The sequence below is a fragment of the Pipistrellus kuhlii genome, unplaced genomic scaffold, assembly GCF_014108245.1.
Source record: "Pipistrellus kuhlii isolate mPipKuh1 unplaced genomic scaffold, mPipKuh1.p scaffold_m20_p_8, whole genome shotgun sequence".
NCBI classification, from domain to species: domain Eukaryota; kingdom Metazoa; phylum Chordata; class Mammalia; order Chiroptera; family Vespertilionidae; genus Pipistrellus; species Pipistrellus kuhlii.
In genome coordinates this window covers 7,475,945-7,495,774 of record NW_023425584.1, presented here as the reverse complement: position 1 = coordinate 7,495,774, position 19,830 = coordinate 7,475,945, and the positions used below count along the sequence as shown (strand labels likewise).

At 39.7% G+C, this 19,830-nt stretch overlaps 1 protein-coding gene across 4 annotated transcripts in view; it reads left to right on the top strand.

Moving 5' to 3' along the window:
- Positions 1-8,568: 8,568 nt before the first annotated feature.
- Positions 8,569-19,830, top strand: part of TENM2 (teneurin transmembrane protein 2) — an 867,288-nt gene continuing 856,026 nt past the window's right edge. For all 4 annotated transcript variants that reach the window (XM_045577000.1, XM_045576998.1, XM_045576997.1 and 1 more), the window contains exon 1: positions 8,569-8,871. In XM_045577000.1, the coding sequence (XP_045432956.1) occupies positions 8,646-8,871 (226 nt within the window). In that variant the 5' untranslated portion in view covers positions 8,569-8,645. The remainder of the gene's footprint in view (positions 8,872-19,830) is intronic.

Here is a 19,830-nt window from a genome sequence, read left to right as displayed (position 1 = left end):
AACAGCTCTTCGTTTGGATGTGCCCAAAATTTACCCAGGCATCATTCCCACATTTACATACCCAAACAGGTCCACTCACATACATAACACTCACAATAGCATACAAACACATCTCAAACGGGCTGTCAGTGATTAACAAGTCAACCCCCTTAAGTAGTAGGATAATCTGAAAAGTTAATAGTGAACAGTGTTACAGCTCATAGGATTAGTTAATTAGACAAAGGCTTGCAGGCAAGATCTCTGTAGTCTGTTCTGCTAAGTAATGGAACCCACTCAGGCAACTGATGAAAAAAACAGTGTGAACCCTCTTCAAGAGAGGAAATGTGGAGAGCAACAGAATCAAGCCTCAGCCGAGCAGGGAAGAGCTGGCAGAGGCCCCGACGTCCGGCAATTGCCATTTGTCAGTGCCGGAAAAGGCAGAGGCTTGGGGAAAAGGTTTATAATTTTGGTTACCATTTTTCCCACTGCTTCAAGGCAATTTTAATTACTTTGTAAATTGAGCCTCTACTCTGGCATTTCCCCACATGAATTGTTGACCTTCACGTTCAAGGACAACTATGCAGAGTGCTTTGTCCATCATATATAATAAATGCATTTTATTTGATAAAGGATGGATATTTAACCCTATTAGGATGAAAACCAACAAAACCAACATCTTATTATTGTAGAATTGTCTTAAAAAATAGGTTGGCAAGTGTTGCTTCTTCTGTTGTAACTGGCCTTTTGTGATCTTTACCAGGGGACACAGCATAAGATTTTTTTTCCCCTTTATACCCAAAGTCACAAATGTAATGACCTACTAGTATATTGGCCAGCCAGGGTTAGAAATAAGTGAAGCTGTCTGGCTATAAAATCAAAAGGAGTAGTAAAGTAATAATAATAGTATTAATAGTACTATATTAATAGTAATAATAATAATTATTATTATTACTATTAATATAGTAATTATTATTATTATTATTATTATTATTATTATAGGAGAGCACATGCCAAGCTCAAAATTGCTAGTGACCCCACAGAACAAGTATTTGCCCTTTAGTCAACTTCTACAAATAACATCTTGCAAACTGTAGTACAATATCACATCCGGAATTTGCCATTGATGCAGCCAAGACTCAGGAAGTCTCCATCCCCCCAGGATTCTGGTGTTGTTCATTTATAACCAGCTATGAACCTGTTGTCATCTCTATACTTATCTTATTTCAAGAATGTCATATGAAAGAAGCATACTGCATGTGACCTTTGTGATTGGCTTTCTCACTGAGCAGTATTCTCTGGATCAGGCATCCTCAAACTTTTTAAAGTGGGGGCCAGATCACGGTCCCTCAGAGAGCTGGAGGGCCGGACTATATGAACTACTAATTCCTACTGTAACACCTCGGCTGCGCTCACTGCCCAAAAAACCTGGCGGGCCGGATCAGACTCCTCTGCGGGCTGCATGTGGCCCGCGGGCCGTAGTTTGAAGATGCCTGCTCTGGATAGTCATCCTGATTTTTATGTCTATCAATAGTGCATTCCTCTTTATTGCAGAGCAATATTTCATGTCATGGGTGTACCAGAGTATTGTTTAACCAGTCACCCATTGAAGGATATCTGTGTTGTTTCTAGTTTGGCTCTATTGAAAAAAAAATTCTACAAATATTTGTGAACATATTTTTGTGTTTATTTCTCTGGGAGACATGCCCAGGAGGGCAATTACTGAATTGTAAGGCAGTTGTACATTTCATATTTGGTGGTGTTGTTTTTTTAACTGCTAAACTTTTTCCAAAGTTGCTGTGCCATTTCACATCTGGGGCAGTAATGCATGAGTGATCTACTTTTTTTCACTTCCATGCCATTACTAATCATCATCATCATCATCATCATCATCATCATCACTGTTTTAGCCATCTCACAAGTTCATAGTAATATTTCATTATGGTTTTAAATTTCACTTCTCTCATGGCTAATAATTTTGTGCATCTATTTATGTGTTATTTGCCCTTTGTGTGTACTATTTGGTGACATGTCACTTCATGCCTTGCCTATTTTTAAATTGTATTTTTTGGGTTTTCTTTATAGTTTCAGATACGTATATATATTCTCAATATTTGTCTTTTATCTGATATATGGCTTGCCAATAGGTTCTCTCAGCCTGTCTTTTGATCCTCTTAATAAGATTTTTGCAGAGTAATTTCTCACACATTTTTATGTTATATTTTCATTTTTCTTTATTTTATGTTTTTATTTTGCTTAGACCTACATCTTTTACCCATGAATTATTTAGAAACATTTTGTTGAGTTTTTTAGTAGTTGAGATTTTCTTCTCTTTTTGTAAGTAATTCAAGTTTGATCCCATTGTGGTAAGAGAATATACTCTGTATTATTTCAATTGTTTAAAAAATTCTGATGTTTGTTTTATGTTCCAGACTGTGGTCTGTCTTGATATGTGCTCCTTGGCCATGTATGAAGGATATATAATCTGCTGTGGTTGGTAGGAATAGTCTACAAATGTTGAGTAGTCCTTGCTGGCTGATGGTTTAGGGAGGGTTCTTCTATATCCTTCTTGATTTTCTGTCTAGCTGTTTATTAATTTTGGGGCCTCTGAAATTGAAACCTACAAATATAATTGGGAATTTATTTTTCATTTCAATCTATTATGTTTTGCTTAACATATGTTGTAGCTCCTCTTTTTTGGTGCACACATATTTAGAATTTCTATTTCTTCTTGATGGATGGGTCCTTTCATTATCATGTAATGCTCCCTCTGTTTCTGGTAATATTTGAAGGGCACTTTATCTAATGCAAACAATAATAAAACTAAACAAAATAGGAACAATTATATTAACACTAAGGCCTGGTGCACAAACTCGTGCATGGGTGGAGTCTCTTCAGGGGGCCGACTCATCTCGTCCTGATTGGGGCTGAGTGGGACCAATTAGGGCCAGCTGGCTGGGGCGAGGGACCATGGGCGTTATATAAACCTAAGAAATTCTTATGACCGGTTGACCGAACAACCAGTTGACCAGTCACTATGATGTGCATTGACCACTAGGGACAGACACTCAACACAGGAGCTGCCCCTTGATTGTCAGTGTGCTCCCACAGCCAACCTCCTACGGCTAGCCAATGCCCATGGGCCCTCCCCGCCAGCCTGCTGGCTCTTATTGGCCCCAGTCGGCCCCAATCAGTACTGGGTAAAATGATCCTGATCAGGCCCAATGGATCACCAGCTAGGCCAAAGGACCCCATCCATGTATGAATTTGTGTACTGGGCCTCTAGTGTTCATATAATTGTTCCTATTTTGTTTTATTTTATTATTAATGTTTGCATTTAATACCCTTTCATCAGTTTTACTCTCAACATGCCTACATTGTTAAATTTAAAGTGACTTTCATAATGACAGAATAGACCTGGGTTGTATTTTTTACCAACTCTGCAGATCTCTGCTTTTTAATGTGTATATTTAAGCTACTCACATTTAATGTAATTATTGCTATTTTATGGCTTAAGTGTGATATTTTACTTTTTTGTTTGTTCTCTTGATCTTTCTTTTTTTCATCTTTTTACTTTCCTCTTATTAAATATTTTTGTTACATTATACATGCATATTTTACTACTACTCACTGATTTCATCCTTTTACCAGTTCAAATGAAGCATGGAAATTTTCTCCTTTATGTCTCTTTAACTTTCTCCATTTACAATACAATTTTTTAAATATGTCCTATACATACATTTAAAACCTCATCAGACAGTGTTATAATTTTTACTTCAACTATCAAAAATAATTGGGAAAATGTAAAAGGAGGAAGTATATTGCATTTATTTATAGTTTTGCTTGTCATGGTTTTCCCCCCCTTCATGATGTCCCAATAATTTCCCTTTCTGTTTTAGATAACTTTTGAACCATTCTTTTAAACAAATAATATTTGAACTATTCTTTCATCTGAGAATTTCTTGTTTTCTCCTTCATTCTAGAAGAATATTGTTACTGAATATAGGATTCTGGTTTGAAAGATTTTTCCTTTCAACAGTTGAAAAGTATTTTGTCATTTCTTTTTGGTCTCCATGTTTCCATGGTTTCTAATGAGATATCTACTTTATAATATATTGCTTTTCTCTGTAGATAAAGTGTCAGTTCTCTCAGTGCTTTCAAGATTTTCTTTTAAGTTTTCAGAGTTTTGATTATGATATATCTCGATAGGGATGCATTTGGATTTATCTTGTTTGTGATTTATTCAGCTTCTTGAGTGTTGCTTTATGTCTTTTGAAAATTTGGATCTATTTAGCTGGGCTTTTAGCACGTTCTCAGCCCCTCTTACTTTCTACTTTCTTTCTGGGACTCTGACAATATAAAGATTAGGTTTTTTGTTATCATTCTAAGGGCTCCAAGGTTCTGTTCTTATTTTTCCTCTTTAGTATGTGTCTTAATGTGTTATATACATTGAGTAATATCCATTGTTCATTCTTTCAAATTTTCTCATTCTGTCTTCTATCCCTCATTCTCCTCTTGAGCCCATCTATTGAGAATTTTTTTTTTTTTTTGTTCGCTTGTTTTGGGGGTGTTTTGTTATTATTATTATTTTTTTGTTACTTTCATTTTTAGTTCTGAAAATTCCATTGGAATTTTCTTTATATCTTGCATTTTTTTTGCTGAAACTTTTTGTGTGTTTTTTAAAAATAACTTTCTATTGTTTCATTTTCACCTATAATTGTTCATTGAAGCACATTTATAGCTACTTTCCAACCTATTTCAAATGATTCTAGAATCTTTATCATCTCAGTGCTGGCATCTATTAATTGTATCTTTTTATTCAGTTTCAGATCTTCCTAATTGTTGGTATGCCAAGTGATTATTTTTTAATTGAAAAGTAGTCACTTGGATACTATGAGATTCTGATCCCATTTAAATCTCCTATTTCAGCTGCTTTCTTCTGAAACTGCTCTATGAGGAGAAGAGATACCCATCTCATTATTGCTAGGTTGGGAAAGAAGTCCAGGTTTCCCAATCAGTCTTTGTCAGCACCCAAGTGCAAGGTGATGTTTGTAAGGAGCTGGGACAGGTGGATGTGGGATTTCTGGCTCCTTATTAGGCCTGCACTGATGCCTCCCTGGGTGGAAGAGATAGGAGAGAATTATTATTCCTCCCCATGTGACATCTATGGACACCAGTAACCACTCACAAAGAGTCAAAGGACACGTTAGCACTGGGAGAGTGTGAAAGTCTTAACTCTCCCCTAGGTCTCCTCCTACACCACCCCTGCAGGGTAGAGAGATACCTAGTTACTACCCAGTGGGGTGGAAGCCCAGGCTCCCCATGGAGAGAGAAGATGGCCTCATTCCTTCAAGGGAGGGATGCAAGTCCTGGTTCCCTTCTCTGAAATGACTGTGTTGGTACTGGGAGTGCTTAACTCCTTCTTCAGCAGCATAGAAAGGTAGGGTCCCCACTTGGCTTTTACTGGTGAAGATGGGAATGGGGCTATACTTTTTTCCATGTTGTTTGGTTAGAGTGAGGTGCGCTACTATCTCAATGTTCCTCTCTAAATGGGCTGCACCTTTCATAGCCTTTTGACTTTTGTCCTCTGTGTCTATCGATGTTTCCAGCTTGCCAGTGTCTTCAGCTACAAATCTGAGACATATAGGGCAAGAAGAAATCCCAGGAACTCACCACAGTATTCTTCCTTAGGGTCTGAGGGCCTTAGTGTATCTGCCTCTTCTTTGCACTTTTCAGATGACTCCCTTTATGTTTGTTTTACTCATTTATTCTTCAGTAATGCCTGAGGTTTTTAGCTGAACTTATTGGGAGGTATAAGTAAAAGTATATTTATTCCATCCTTCTGGGAGCAGAACTTTCTAAATAGCCTAATTTTTAATGATAAGCTATATATCCATATCCAGATTTTAATATATTTTTAACATTGAAAAAAAATTAAACAACAGGCAGGCTAAATGAAAAATATCTATAGGCTAGCAGCCTGTCTATTCTGCTTAGTTTCCTAGAAATTTAGCTTTTCATGACTAAGATTTGTCATTTTTACCTCATTATATAAAAAATTGCTATCATTTGTCTGGATGTGACATTGCTGACAAGCTTAACTATCAAGGGTAGAGCCAGGAAAGAGGGACTTAGCAGGAAAAGATCACTGGGCAACCAAATTAGACATCAAAATGTCCAAACAGAAAAGTTCTTGTACTTTATAACTAGGTAATAAGCCTTCAAGCTTTTATAATAAGCCTGTAAATCAGAGCATGATTTCAAAAAATAAAATAAAATTACATACCCACCCATAATAGAGAGTCAGCCCGCTCTCCAAAGCAGGATGCAAATTAGAGAAGATGGGACTTCCTGAGTCAGAAACACTGAAAACATTAAGGAATAAAAACTGACAGAGAAACAGGAGAAGGGAATATTATAAAAACCACCCAAAACACCCAATTCACCCCAAAACTATGTGTAGCTCTTGGTGTGGGTGCAGTCGTATAACCTTCCATAGGTGCTGAACACCCTTCTTTTCTGGTTTGTAGTTCAAGTATCAAGTTTCTATCATTAGAACTTTGAGATTCAGGAATTTATAGTATCATCTCCATCCTCTAATGCAAGTCTATGAACTACTTAGCTAAAAGAAAACAAAAACAAATTTTTAATCTTTCAGAGAAGGAAAAAAAAAAACAAAACCTTCTTCCCATAGGTCCCTACAATGTGTTAGAGAGCCTATTGGGAGCTTTATCGTAGTATCTGTTTCAATTTTTACTAAAATGCTATGAAGTGAATACTGATTGGAAAACTGGATTTCATTTTCACTGATTGGAAAACTGAGTTTGAAAGGCCAGGAATGATTTATTTTATAAGGGCCTTGGCTGGTCAGTGGCCATGGTAACATTGACATCCAGTCCAGGCTTCAATGGCCCTGCTCTTAACCAGCCTGTAAAACAGATTCTGCAATGTTTACATCACTTGTTGGAAATCATGGGAGATGAGTTTGACATTCAGAGATTGCATTAGTCTTAAAACACTTGAATTAACTCTGCATAGAAAAGAATTCCAGGCCCATAGACACAATGTGTGTCCTTGAAGCAGGTGCTGGGATCTAGACTGGGACTCTCCAAGCTGCTTCTCAACATCCTGAGTCAGGGAAACAATTAGCTTTTTTATAGAACGGGCTGTGGCAGCCGCATGGCATGCTTGGTGTTGTTTTCATCGCCAGACTTGTCCATGGTAACAGGAAGTATGTGATAAAATGTGCAAGTGGTATAAATGAGTCAGGTTCTTGGGATGCTGAAGGCCCTCTTCGTGTGAAAAGACAGGAACGAGGTGTCTACTGTCTTGGGAGAGATGTTCACATTGAGTGCATAAAGGCTGGTCCATTGGTGTACAAAGGCATCATTACTACAGTGTGTAGAATAACCACAAAAGAGCAGAGAGGCTCAGAACCACATATCTGCTCCCCAAGTAGTTCCTGACACGTTGAGGAATCAGAGAGCCACAGCCTAGAGAAAAATCAGTATCTTGGATGCACTTTCCATTTTAATTAAAATCCTCATTTGTTCCTTCTGTCCAGTCCCTGGCCCTTTAGTCCACACTATTTTCATGGCTCATGAAATCAGTAAGAACCTGTGGTTTGGAACACGGAGACATCTCAGCGTTCCTGTTGTACTTGCTAAGCAAAAGTCCAGTGTTTTCTGAGCGATGTTGGGTATACACATCCAGGGTGTCAAGTGGCAGACTGTGGGGCTCCCTGGTTGCCAGTTTATATGTTAGAGAGCCTCCTCTTCATCACTTTCCTGTTCTATCCAGTGCTCATCCCTCATTTCTTTCCTGCACTGGATATCCCAGCAATGAACATGATGGGTGTGTGGGCTCAGGTTGGGGATGAAGTTGTTGGGCCAGTTAGAACTCCTGTCAGCAAGCTCTCCAGTTGGTAGATAAGCAGGAAGAAGTGACCAGATGTGTCCCACACAAAGCTTTGCAAAGGTGAGAAAACTGACTAGGAGTACGCTGAAGGCCCATTAAAGGAATTAGAGGAAGTTTGTTTGCCTGTCAAGAATGCCTTCCACTATCATTCTCCAGTCTCACCCAGGCCATCTTAGGTCACTCAAGTTGACTTGGTATCACTGCAAAGCATCGAGAGTGTATATTTATGCCTCATATACTTTTTTTTATTTTTTATTTTTGTTTCCCCAACTCTTCTATAGCAAAAAGAGAATATAATTAATAATAACAAAATCAGTTTTGCTTTCAACTGCAAATTCAGAATAAGGTCTTGCATGAGAATGACAGACTTATTCTGTGATTGGTACACAAAGAGAAAATCAAAAGATGACTTATTTTTGCTATTACTCCCCTCCCCCCGCCACCACCACCACCAAATCTAATAAATTAAACAGCAAGAAAATTAATTTACTGTATCGTGTCCTTCTATGTAGGCCAGTGGTTTAAGTATACATTAAGCATTTGCAAGAGATGATGCGGCTCGGTCCAAATTTGCCTCTTAACGTTGTTATCTGAGTCAGAACGTGAGTCAGAACGGAAGGCAGCATTTTCTTGTAATCACGGGGTTGTTTGTTTCCTTTGGTGTGCTCAGGTGGCCACGTGACCCGTGCCAACACTCAGGCCTGACTTTTTCTGAGATCATCAGCCACCGGCGCTCTGCCTGCTCTGCAATCATGGACGTGAAGGACCGGCGACACCGCTCTCTGACCCGGGGCCGGTGTGGCAAAGAGTGCCGCTACACCAGCTCCTCGCTGGACAGCGAAGACTGCCGCGTGCCCACGCAGAAGTCCTACAGTTCCAGCGAGACCCTCAAGGCCTACGACCACGACAGCAGGATGCACTACGGGAACCGAGTCACAGACCTCGTGCACCGCGAGTCGGATGAGTTCCCAAGACAAGGTATGTGGAGCGGCGCCCATTGACCCACTGTCCTATGTTCCCGGCTTGCAGTGTTGTGTGTCATTGATGGCCAAGACTTGTGACCACCGGGACAGAGCCTGGCGCCATGGAGTGGTCCCTTAGAGCTTAGGCGAGAACGGTCCTTCTCACCCCCTGTGTCAAGCCCCCATGGGTTTCACAGAAGTGCTTCTTTGGTCCCGGACACTAAATTCTTGGACAGTTTGGTGGTTGCATTTGGGCGCACACAACAGTAGGGTTTGAGGGATGTACCATAGCCGCAGGCTCTCGGCTCCCTACGGCCCTCTTGCATTCTAGTATTTTGATTTCTTGGGGGAAGAAAACATTTGTCTCCCAAGCGCTAACAGTTGACATTCTCTTCATGCTCAGTATCTGTCAGGCATTGGTTAGCACCCCTCCAGGGTTGCTGTGAGTGTACGGTTGTGTGGGCGGGAGCAGTGTAGCCAAGTTGATTCACCAGCGCTAAGTCTTGTGTGTTGCCTTCCAGCCTGGCTGTGTGTGCAGTTTGCACTGATGGCTCAGCCAAATTACAAGCGAATATGCAGAAATGCCATGCATACACTGGGAAGGGTCCACCTGCCGGTGCCAGGGTTCAAGGCCCGCCTGCCTCCTTATTACATTACCGAGGCTTTATTTCTTGTTACAGTACATGTGGCAACTAATGTACGTCCTCCAGCTACCTGAGCTTGTCTCCCAGTTCTTTTGGGCCGCTGTAACAAAATGCCACAGCCGGTGGCTGACAGACGACAGAAATGCATTTAGCACGAAGGGACAGACAGGTCTGGTGCTGGTGTCTGAGGAAGGCTCTCTTCCTGGTTCAGGAACAACTGTCTTTTCCCGTGTCTTCACATAGCTGAGGGGGATCAGGCAGCTCTCTGGGGCCTCTTTTATAAGGGAGCACTCCACCCTCACGACCTACCACCTCCCAAAGGCCCTCTTCCAAATGCCAAAGGGATTAGGTTTTAATATAAGAATTTGGAGGGAGGATCCCAAGCATTCAGTCTATAGCAGGTTGAATTCTTTTCCTAGTTGCTTAACTTATTTAAATTATTTCTTAGAAATAAACTTCTTTTATTTCTTAGAAGACTATATATATATATATATATATATATATATATATATATATATATACACACCAGCAGCTTTTCTAAAAAAAACATATTTCCATATGCTCCCAGTTCATCCTAGCTCCAGCTTTAATCAATGATTTCCCCAAATCAGCCATGAAACAGTTAAAATTGTGTTTCCCTTGCACTTACAGACCCTTGCAAGATACAATTTTCATTTAATCTTTACTCTTACTTTCCAAGTTATCTTCATGTAAATGAAACACATTTCAGACGGGGGAGGGGGGGGGGTGTTGCTTGAAAATTGCTCTGTATCAAATGCCTTTGATCTCCGAGTGACTTCAACAAGTGTTTGACTTCACGTTCTCACCAGCATCCCAAAGTGCCTGTGGTGGGAAGTGGAAAAAGAAGCAAAGAAGCACAGCATAATTAATGAAGGGAGTGCTTAAATGTCCTGGATGAAAAGCTGTGACCACTTCCTGATATTTCCCAGAGCATCAGCAATACATGACTCAGATGTGTGGGAAGGTGATGATGCACCTTCATCTTGGCTGAAAGCCTCGTTTCCTGCTGTGTTTCTGGTCTCCTTTGCCATGTTGTACATACATTTTGTGTCTCCTGGTTCCGTGCTGCAGTGCACTCTCCTTCCTAGGCCTCAATAAAGGTACCTCCTGGCTCCTGCACCCTTGTGCACTGATCTGTAGGCCCCAGATCACTGTTGAATTGTGGAAGGACCTGTCATCTTTCCCCTTATTAATACGGAGGCACAATGAAGCCACATGCTTGGGACTTTATTTTCCAGTATACCTTTATCCCTCCTATTTAATCTTGCTCCAATAGTGAAAGTTGCTTGGCCCTGTCAGACTCACCGCTTTGCAATGAACAATTCACACATGCCGTGGTGTGTTGCTATTGAGCCCATCTTTGTTTGCGTGATGTGTTTGCAGGAATTAAACACTGCACAGGCCGAAAATAAAAATGAAAAGGCATTGGGAAGTATTTGCATATGCAAGTGCCATTCCTTCAGAAGACATCTATGAAATTTATGCATGAAAATGTAGTCAGGGTCTGAGTGGATCTACTTTGATGGGTTCTGAAATTGAACTCTGCAGGAAGTAAATAAGCACATATTTAAGGAGGCGGGGGAACAGGAGGCTCAATCTGGTGAGCAACGCGTTCAACGTGAAACTTTGCCTCTGCAGAGAGGGTTAAAATAAATTTTACACTCAGTAATAACAATCATTTTTAAAAATGTCACGCGTTTCCCATTTTATTCCCGTGCACATGAAATCAAGGAGCAGGATTGTCTCGGTACTTACTAGCCTAGGGGTACATTAGCGAGGATCATAGTGTGACCATCTCCTATGATATTCTTATCTAAAACCCAAGACACTGATTATAAAACAAACACGCTTCTCACTTCCACGCAAGTTTGGCAAACACAGTTGGATGACTCTCCAGATGCTCCGAGTGGGAAAGAATTGCCAGCCAGTGAAGTGAGGCAGGGCTGGGGTCAGACCTTGTCTGCTTTCCCCAGCTGGCCAGTTGCAAGTTATCAAATGTGAGAGGCTGCCGGGGCCCAGCAGGAGATGGGGGGCCAGGTCTTCCCCTGAGGAGCATACAGAGGCTCCTGTCAAAATGACACCTCCTTGCTTGCTTTCAACGCAGTATCTTCTTCCGCCTTCTTCTGCTGGGGCCTCTTAAGCAGAGAAAGACGATGCAAATTACCTGTCTGACCTCTATCATGTTGGATCCTCCTGGTGTGAGGGGAGAAGATGGCTGACCTTACGTCTGTGGCCATTAGAGTAATGAGTAATTAGTTAATAACTAATCCTGCAATAAATAGCAGCCCAGTGGTCGGAGTGTTAATGCCCCTGACAAAAGTGCCCAGTGGTCTGATTTGTGATCAGACCCAGGCCCACTCCAATCTGTGAAGGAGGTGCCACTTTGAATAATAGAGGTCGGCTGAGTTCCCAGGCAAGTTGTATAAGCTTGTTCTTTGGGACTCTGAAGTGCAGGTGTAGAGTGGTATGATATACCAGTCACGTTGCCATGTCTTAGGAGCCTGAATTTGGACATGACCTTGACTTTTGTATATGTGTGTGCCTATGACTCTGGCAGGCATCCCGTGCCTTGCTAGGATTAGTACACAGTGTGCAGTTATGGGCAGTTATGGTGAACGAAGATGACAATAATAGTAACAGAATAATGTCTAATACCGGTATGCACTTTTCTACACGTCAGGTGCCAGGCTTAGCATTTTGCTTTTATTAACTCACTTAAGGTTCACAATGATGGTGTGAGATGGGCCCTATTATTACTTCCTTTTTCTTTTAACAGATTAGGAAACTAAGACATGGAGGGATTCATTAAATCATCTAAGGTCACTGATTTAGGAATAGTTAGAGACATGTTTCCAACCAGAGTTAGATTCAAGAGCTGTTTTTGATAACCTCCCCGATGCATAAATAGAGAAACAAAAGATGTCAGTAAAGCTTCAGACACTAGGAAGAGTCTATGAAGTTCAGTTTACAAACTTTTTAGGGGTCTACACCTTTAAACTTTCTTATTAATAAAAGGACCTATAGTCACTAATATTGACTGAACGGATCATGAGGACTGTACCAGCAGCCCATGGATCTGTAGTCCTGTTCTCACTCATTTTCTCCATTTCCATCACTACCCCAAACTCCCTGAAAGTGTGTCTAACTGAAGTCCCTCCCAACTGACCACTATTACAGGAAAAGGTTCCCACTGTCCAGATACTCTGCCCTCTCCTACCGTCATCACCTTTTTGCACAACCTCTCAACCTGGAACATTAACTAAGAAAGGTGTGGCTCTCTAAATGTTATTGCTCAGGTAAGCAGAACCATCTAGTGTCTGAGTGGGCCAGAGAGGTCAGCCAGCCTTCTCCGTCCTCAGACAGTCCAGCCCTTTGTCCCACTTAGCAGTTCAGGTCTCTGGAGAGTGGGCTGAGATTGAATTTTCTCTCTGCACCTCAGGCGGGCTGTTTGGGTCAAGGCATAAGAAGGAACTGGGGGAAGATTGGATTTTTAAGCATATGCTTGCACCAGTTCTCTCAATCAGTTCTAGCACCAAAATAACTTTCAGCAGCCCTTTGATGCACAAATACAAAAACAAATACACAATATACATATTAGGCTTGGTGTGATTTGGGTATTTCATAAATCATTTCTCACTACTGTGATCTTTAAAAAAATTTGAGCATATTTTTTTTTTGCCCTGTGTAATTTGCCAAAGCATAAATTTAACCCATGTTAATGAGCTGAAAATGCATGAACAACTAGTAAGCGACAGTATTACCTGTGTTGATTTTATATATATATATATATATATATATATATATATATATATATATATATATATAAAATAATTGTTGACACACTGAAAAACCTGTGAGCATTTCTGTGTACAACATTGTCATAAAATTGTTTTGTTTGTTTTTTATGGTACCCAAAGCAATAGTTAGAAAGGTTTTATTTTGAAGAATGCCAATCTCTTAATTTAATTTACTTTCAAAGAACAACTTTTAGATTTTAGTGAAGTTCAAGAGTTTGGTCAATACTTGGAAGGCTGAAAAGTACCTTGAGAAGATTGCTTTCAAATTATTCTCCTGCCTCTAGGCAGGAGTTTTGTTCAAAACTCAGCTGAGAATACATGTGCCTCTTAGTCTTCAGTTGTGTTGTTTGTTTTTAAAATCTTTAGGGGAAAAAAGATTCTACAGTCTTTCAATGTAATATGGCTTGTTGTCTTCTGCTCTGGCTAACTTAAATCTATGTTGCTTCATATGAGAGGCATATGAGAGAATAGTTAGAAGCAGACCAGAGTTAAATTGTGTCAGCAGCATAGCACTCATGTGTTCTGTCAGGGTGGACCTTATAAGGTGCACCATTTTATTTGGTCTGGCCCTGCCAAGGCATTAGGGGTGGGTGCATTAAATGGTTGACCAAATATAGCAGGCTAATTTTTAAGCTGATCATTTTTATGTTATAAATATTCAAATGACCCTTGGCAGAAAAAAGTCCCTCACCCCTATAAGGTTTTCCTTTTCTCTATCTACAAACGTTCCCACCAATGTAGTTATTGGGATCATTTCTAACAGTTATGTGTTTGTCATTTTTATGGACATTGTCTTTCTTTGAATTAAGTGATTACTAAAGGCTAATGGTTATTATTATAATTAGTGTCATTTCAATCCTATTGCCGGCAAAAGTGGTGATCATTTATTCTCCTACTCTCATAATATTGCGTGCAACAGAAAATTTTTCCCTTGGATTTGTTCCTGTGACTTGAAAAATTCTGACATCTTCAAACCCTGAATTTCTCATGAAGTTGTTGATAGAGTGTGTTTGACTCCCTATGCACCATACCTTTTGGTCCCAAAGATGAATGTAACTCACACATTATTTCCCTATTTTTAGAAAGGAATGAAAGATACCATCTAATAGCTGTCAACTCATGCCAACACACTGTAATAGAGTTGCTAGTCAGACAGTTTTACAAGTTAAAAAAAATGATTGAAAAAAATGCCCTAACATAGTGCTATTGGATACAAACAATTTTTTAAAAGATGTGCACTTTATGGCAGAAAATTAAATGTAAATTTTAGGAATGGTTTTAATTAAGAGAAGACTATCCGTATAATCTCTGGATGAAAATTAATTCATTCTTATCACTTCATATGTAATAAGTTGATGTCTGTGTCACTTAGTCAATTTTATCTAGATGTTCTTTGTTGATATTCACTGCCCTTCTAGGATTATATCTATATGTTTCAGACATTGTGGCCACTGAGTAGCAGTCTTTATGTTTGTCCAATCATTATCCTTCATGTACAGTCAACTCTGCTTTCAACATTGTCTCCAACTTCCAATCCTTTTCCTGCTCTTCTCTGGTATCATGTTTCTCTGAAAATAGGACATCCTCCGAAAATAAGACTTAGCGCATGGAAAGATAAGATATCCCTTGAAAGTAAGACCTCACGCAACTTTGGGAGAAAAACTTAATATAACACACTGTCTTATTTTCGGGGAAACAGGGTAGTAGTTTACCAGTTCCACTTTTAATCCTCCACTCGTTCTTCTCCATGGCATTTTCTTGAGAATGATCTTATACCTACAAGTACAACATTCGCTGTTTTACTTGCCAAGATTGTTTCAGTTATAAGTGAAAGTAAGATAATAATATCCCAAATGAGACTAGCTTTTCAAAAATAGGACTGTAGAATAGCAACACCTTTCATCTCATATTTTTCATTCTCTAAACTTGGCTTTACTCTTCAACAAGATTTTCTTTTGACAACTCCATTATCATATTCTCTTCCCTTGGTTACATCTTTGGTTAAGAGGTGTTTTTGTTTGTTTGTTTTTTGTTTTGTTTGTTTGTTTGCTTTCCCAAACTTGAGCAGAACATTCCCAAGAAAGATTCAGGTAGGGCTGGCCTGGACATATGACGATGGCCCTGTCACTCTGACTTTAATTGGCTATGTCTTGCACTTAGGCTTACCCTGTGCCTAGAGATAGCTTTGAATGAGCACCTCCTAAACCCAATGAAATGGATTCCATGTGGAAAAGAAAGGGAAGTAGGTAAGGAATACTGATTGATTTGATAACAGATGCTATAAGCTAAGATAAGTATGGTCCTTCCAAGCTCCATTTCTACTTTCCTCACTGTCCTTGGAGTATTTCTTCTTATATAATCAAGTGGCAAACAATATTTTTTTCCTCAAAATATGTTTCCATTTATTATTTCTCAGGTTTTGGGAATGGGATCACGACTCTTGCTTTTTAGGTCAAATGTGCCAAAACTCGCTCTTTTTTCTTGATTCTTTATATTGTGGTTCCCCAGATAACAACCATTATTCCTTCTTAATTTATCTCATTTCCAATGTTCACATTTCACAAGAAGCTGCCAACTTTTCTTCACCACTTAAATTGCCTCCTTTTCTCAGTCTTCATCCATGTATTTTTCATAGAATGGTCTTGGGTTTTTAAAGCACTTCCCTGTACTTGTATTTTTACTGAAATTAATTTAAAAAATATTTTGGGGGTACTTGTGGGAAAACTGTATTATGAGACTTAGTGATGAATAAGGTCTGGTCTCTAGCCTTATAAAGGTTGGCAATTCTAAAGAGGACAGGTATGATAGACATGTAACCAGGTATAGTCTAAGAAATACCAAGGAAGGGAAACATTGGATTGTTTTAGAGAGATAGCCAACCTAGAATTTCACTGTAAGGAAGTCTGAATTTATGACAACCTTTTATGCACTTGAAGAATGAGGAGAAGTTGAGAGATCAAACAGGCATGAAAGAGTGTTCAAACAAAACATAAGTATACAAGGATGGCAAAAATAGGTTTATAGTTGTGAGTACATGAAACACGGAGCTTATTCTTAAATTATTATTTAATTATTGAATTACTTTCCTTACGAACAACCGAGACCTACTTTTGCCCACACCTGTATGCAAAAGGTCCAGAGGTGACATTGCTTCCAAGATTCTAAAAGAAGTTCAGGTTAGCTGAATGTATAATGGGGGCAGATGAGCTAGAGTGGTAGAAGGAGAAACTGGGTCATAAAGGCATTTCAGGGATACTGTGCTGGCTTTGCTTTATGGAATAGGTTTCAGGGAGATACCGTGGTCAGTGAGATGAGGTAGGAGTTGTATTTCACCTAGGCAAAGGAGTCTTAAAACTGGAACCAGGACAGTGGAGTGGTTTGGGAAGTATTGACTTTTTAGAGCACTGTAAAAGGGGAGGTAGATATATTATTCTGGGACTTTTGTATATCGACCGCTTTCTTTTCCTACAAAAAGATTATTGCCTTTCTGATGCTGAATTTCCTTAAATAGCCAGGAGAGGTCAATGCTTATAAACAACTCTTAAATGAGAGTGCATAGATTATTAGTTCAAGTCCTCCTGGAATGGTGACCTATGCCTGAATATAAAAATGTGTTGTTACAAGAATTTGAATTTTTCTCTCAACTTTTTAGGTTCCCACCTACGCAAAGAGTAGCACCAGCAACAGAACACCTCAGATGAGTCCAAGGCAAGGAAAATACTGTGTTGCAGCCACCACTTCTCTATGTGACTGCAGGCCTTGTTAATTTTCTACCAGTAGCTAAATAAATCAGGGACACAGCAGATGTAAGGGTTGTGTGTGTGTGTGTGTGTGTGTGTGTGTGTGTGTGTACAAATGAGTGTATATTGTATTCCTGCCAATTGATATGTTGACTAACAAAACTGAGGATATGTAGAAAGCAGAATCAGTACTTCTAGACCTATGATGGGACAAGCAAAGTGGGGAGGGGAGAGGAGTCAAGGATATTGCTGAGGTTTGTGGTTACAAAAACTCACTAAATGTTAGGGATAATCAACAGGGTTTGAAACGGAGGAAGAGACGGTTTGTGAGTTAAGAGACTTTGTGTAATGATAGACCTTTTGAATTTGAGGTGCTTTTATGCCATGCATATATAAGATATATAACAAAGAGCTAAATGTACAGTTCTGAAATTCTGGAGAGAGGGATGAACAGAGTAGAGATTTAGGAATTGACAGCTAATAATTTCATGGGAATTAGTGTGATCATCCAGAAAAGATGTACCAGGAAAAGAAATAGGGAGCTCACATGAGAACACAGGTAATCAATGAACAGGAAAAGGAAGAAGACACTTCAGTGGGAGTGAATAGAAAAGAAAACTTACTTCCCTTCCATGGTCTACTCAGTCAGTCCAGACTTGAATTAGCATTCAATATGTTAGTTTTATTTCCCAATCTACTACTCAGAGTTGGCTTCCTTTTAATCCCAAGTAATGGTCACACAAAGTTAATGCACACAGATGATTGTTGGCTCCTAAATATGTTGGAGTTGGCCTACAAGATTGCTTTCGAAAATTTGAATAGAGTGTGTATAGCCAGCCTATTCATATTTTAGTTGCCTTAGACTCCATGTCTGCCTTTTATTTTAAAAATAAATTTATTGATTTTTTTTTACAGAGAGGAAGAGAGAGGGATAGAGAGTTAGAAACATCAATGAGAGAGAATCATCAATCAGTTGCCTCCTGCACACCCAAACCAGTTTTGGCTGCCTTTTGTTTAAGTCCTTCTGTTCAGTCATGTATTGTATATGTCAGGCCCCGGAAGGCTATTGCAATTGTAGAAATAACACAGACCTTCCTGTGTTCAATCCTTCCTTGTAAAATACCTATCTGCCTATTCCAAATCCATTTATCCCACAGACTTAACCTGCGTAACCACCTCTTTGGTGATATCTCTGTCCTCCAAGTTCCAGTGGCCCTTAACGTATTGTGATTGTTATTATCCTCTTTGTGAGTGACTCAGCATAACAGCACATGGTTCTATGACTCCTGTGAATCGGGAGATAAGCAAAGTACTCTACAGTTTTGTGCTCTGACTCACAGATGCAACTGTAAAAGACTGTCTTCTTATTAGGGGCTTGTATCCAGTTTTAATGAGAAGAATTTGAAGAACGGCTCAGACCAGCATTCCACTTAGAACATGTAGGTTGTGTGTCTAGCATGACAGGATCAAATCCCACCCTGTGAAATGCCTACTTGCTTTACAAGACTCTTCACTCACACATTCGATTGCACTATCATTTGCTTTTTCTAGTATTATTGATCCAATAATGCCATCAGCTTTTCTGGGTTTGTGATGCATATTGTCATTGTGACTCTGTAGGGACCTACTATGTGTTGTCACATGGGTGTGCCATGTGATGGGTGACAGGACACAATTCTAACTGGAATTTTTTGTTTGTTTTTTAAAGTGCACTGTCAGATGAAAAAAATTGCCAATATCTGTCTTAGCATGGCTTAGGGTCTGGGTCCAGGAGGAATGCTGCCCTGCCCGCTGATAAATCATCCCACTGATACTATCAAAACAGACATTACATGGTCAGTGTCATGTTTTAGGTTTATAATTTAATTTTCAGCTCTGGCAATCCAACAAGCCTCCCCAGGGTCTTACTCAGTGGAAGGGGCTAATGTGCACCCAAAATGAATTCATGTTCATTCCTTAATGGGCACGTGGACCTCAGCAGCCCTCTCTCTCCACTGCAGCCAAACTCCATTGCACCAAGAAGTCGCTGGCTATTCCTCCTGCACTGATGGCCTTCCTTTCCACTCAACCTCAAGTCAGATCTTCTTTAGTAATAAATCTCTGCTGGGCGCGATCAGAACAAATACTGAGCGTGCTCAAAGGTGTCAAAATAAGTGCAACATGGACTTATTTAATAATGTCCCACAGCCTTTTATACTATTTGGGATATTTTACTAACATGTTACTTGGAGCATTATGTTTAATGCATTTTCTCCAAGACAGAAGGGTCTTTTGGAAATGAGAAAACAAAGTTGAGCTTTCTTGTAGTCTCAGCTGAACCTGGCCCCCTCCCTCCTTTTCCAGGTCTGTGACCAGAGCCAGGAAATGTGAAGCTTCTCTTTGTTCGCCTTGATTTATGAAGAGTGGGCATTGGACAGTTGCTGTCCCAAAGGGATGCATTTTATTTTAAAAATAGTTTGAAGCACTTCTCTTTAAATTCCCTCACGTCCACTGCCACCTTGGCCGCATGATACATGCTTCCCGGCCCGTCCTTGTACCGTTAAGGTTTTTGCTCTGCGCTTGGGGAATGAAAGGACTGGATTTATTTGTAGCAGTTTGAACCAGAATGTTGAATTTATTCAGAGAGTAATTACGGTGGATTAAATATACCTCTCTGGGTCTATTTGCTGTAGCTGGGGCATTGATAAAAGGGAGGGATAATACTTTAATGTCCTCACAATAAAAATAATCTAGTCAACTGCAAGATAAATAGCCCCAGCTCCAACCAATACCG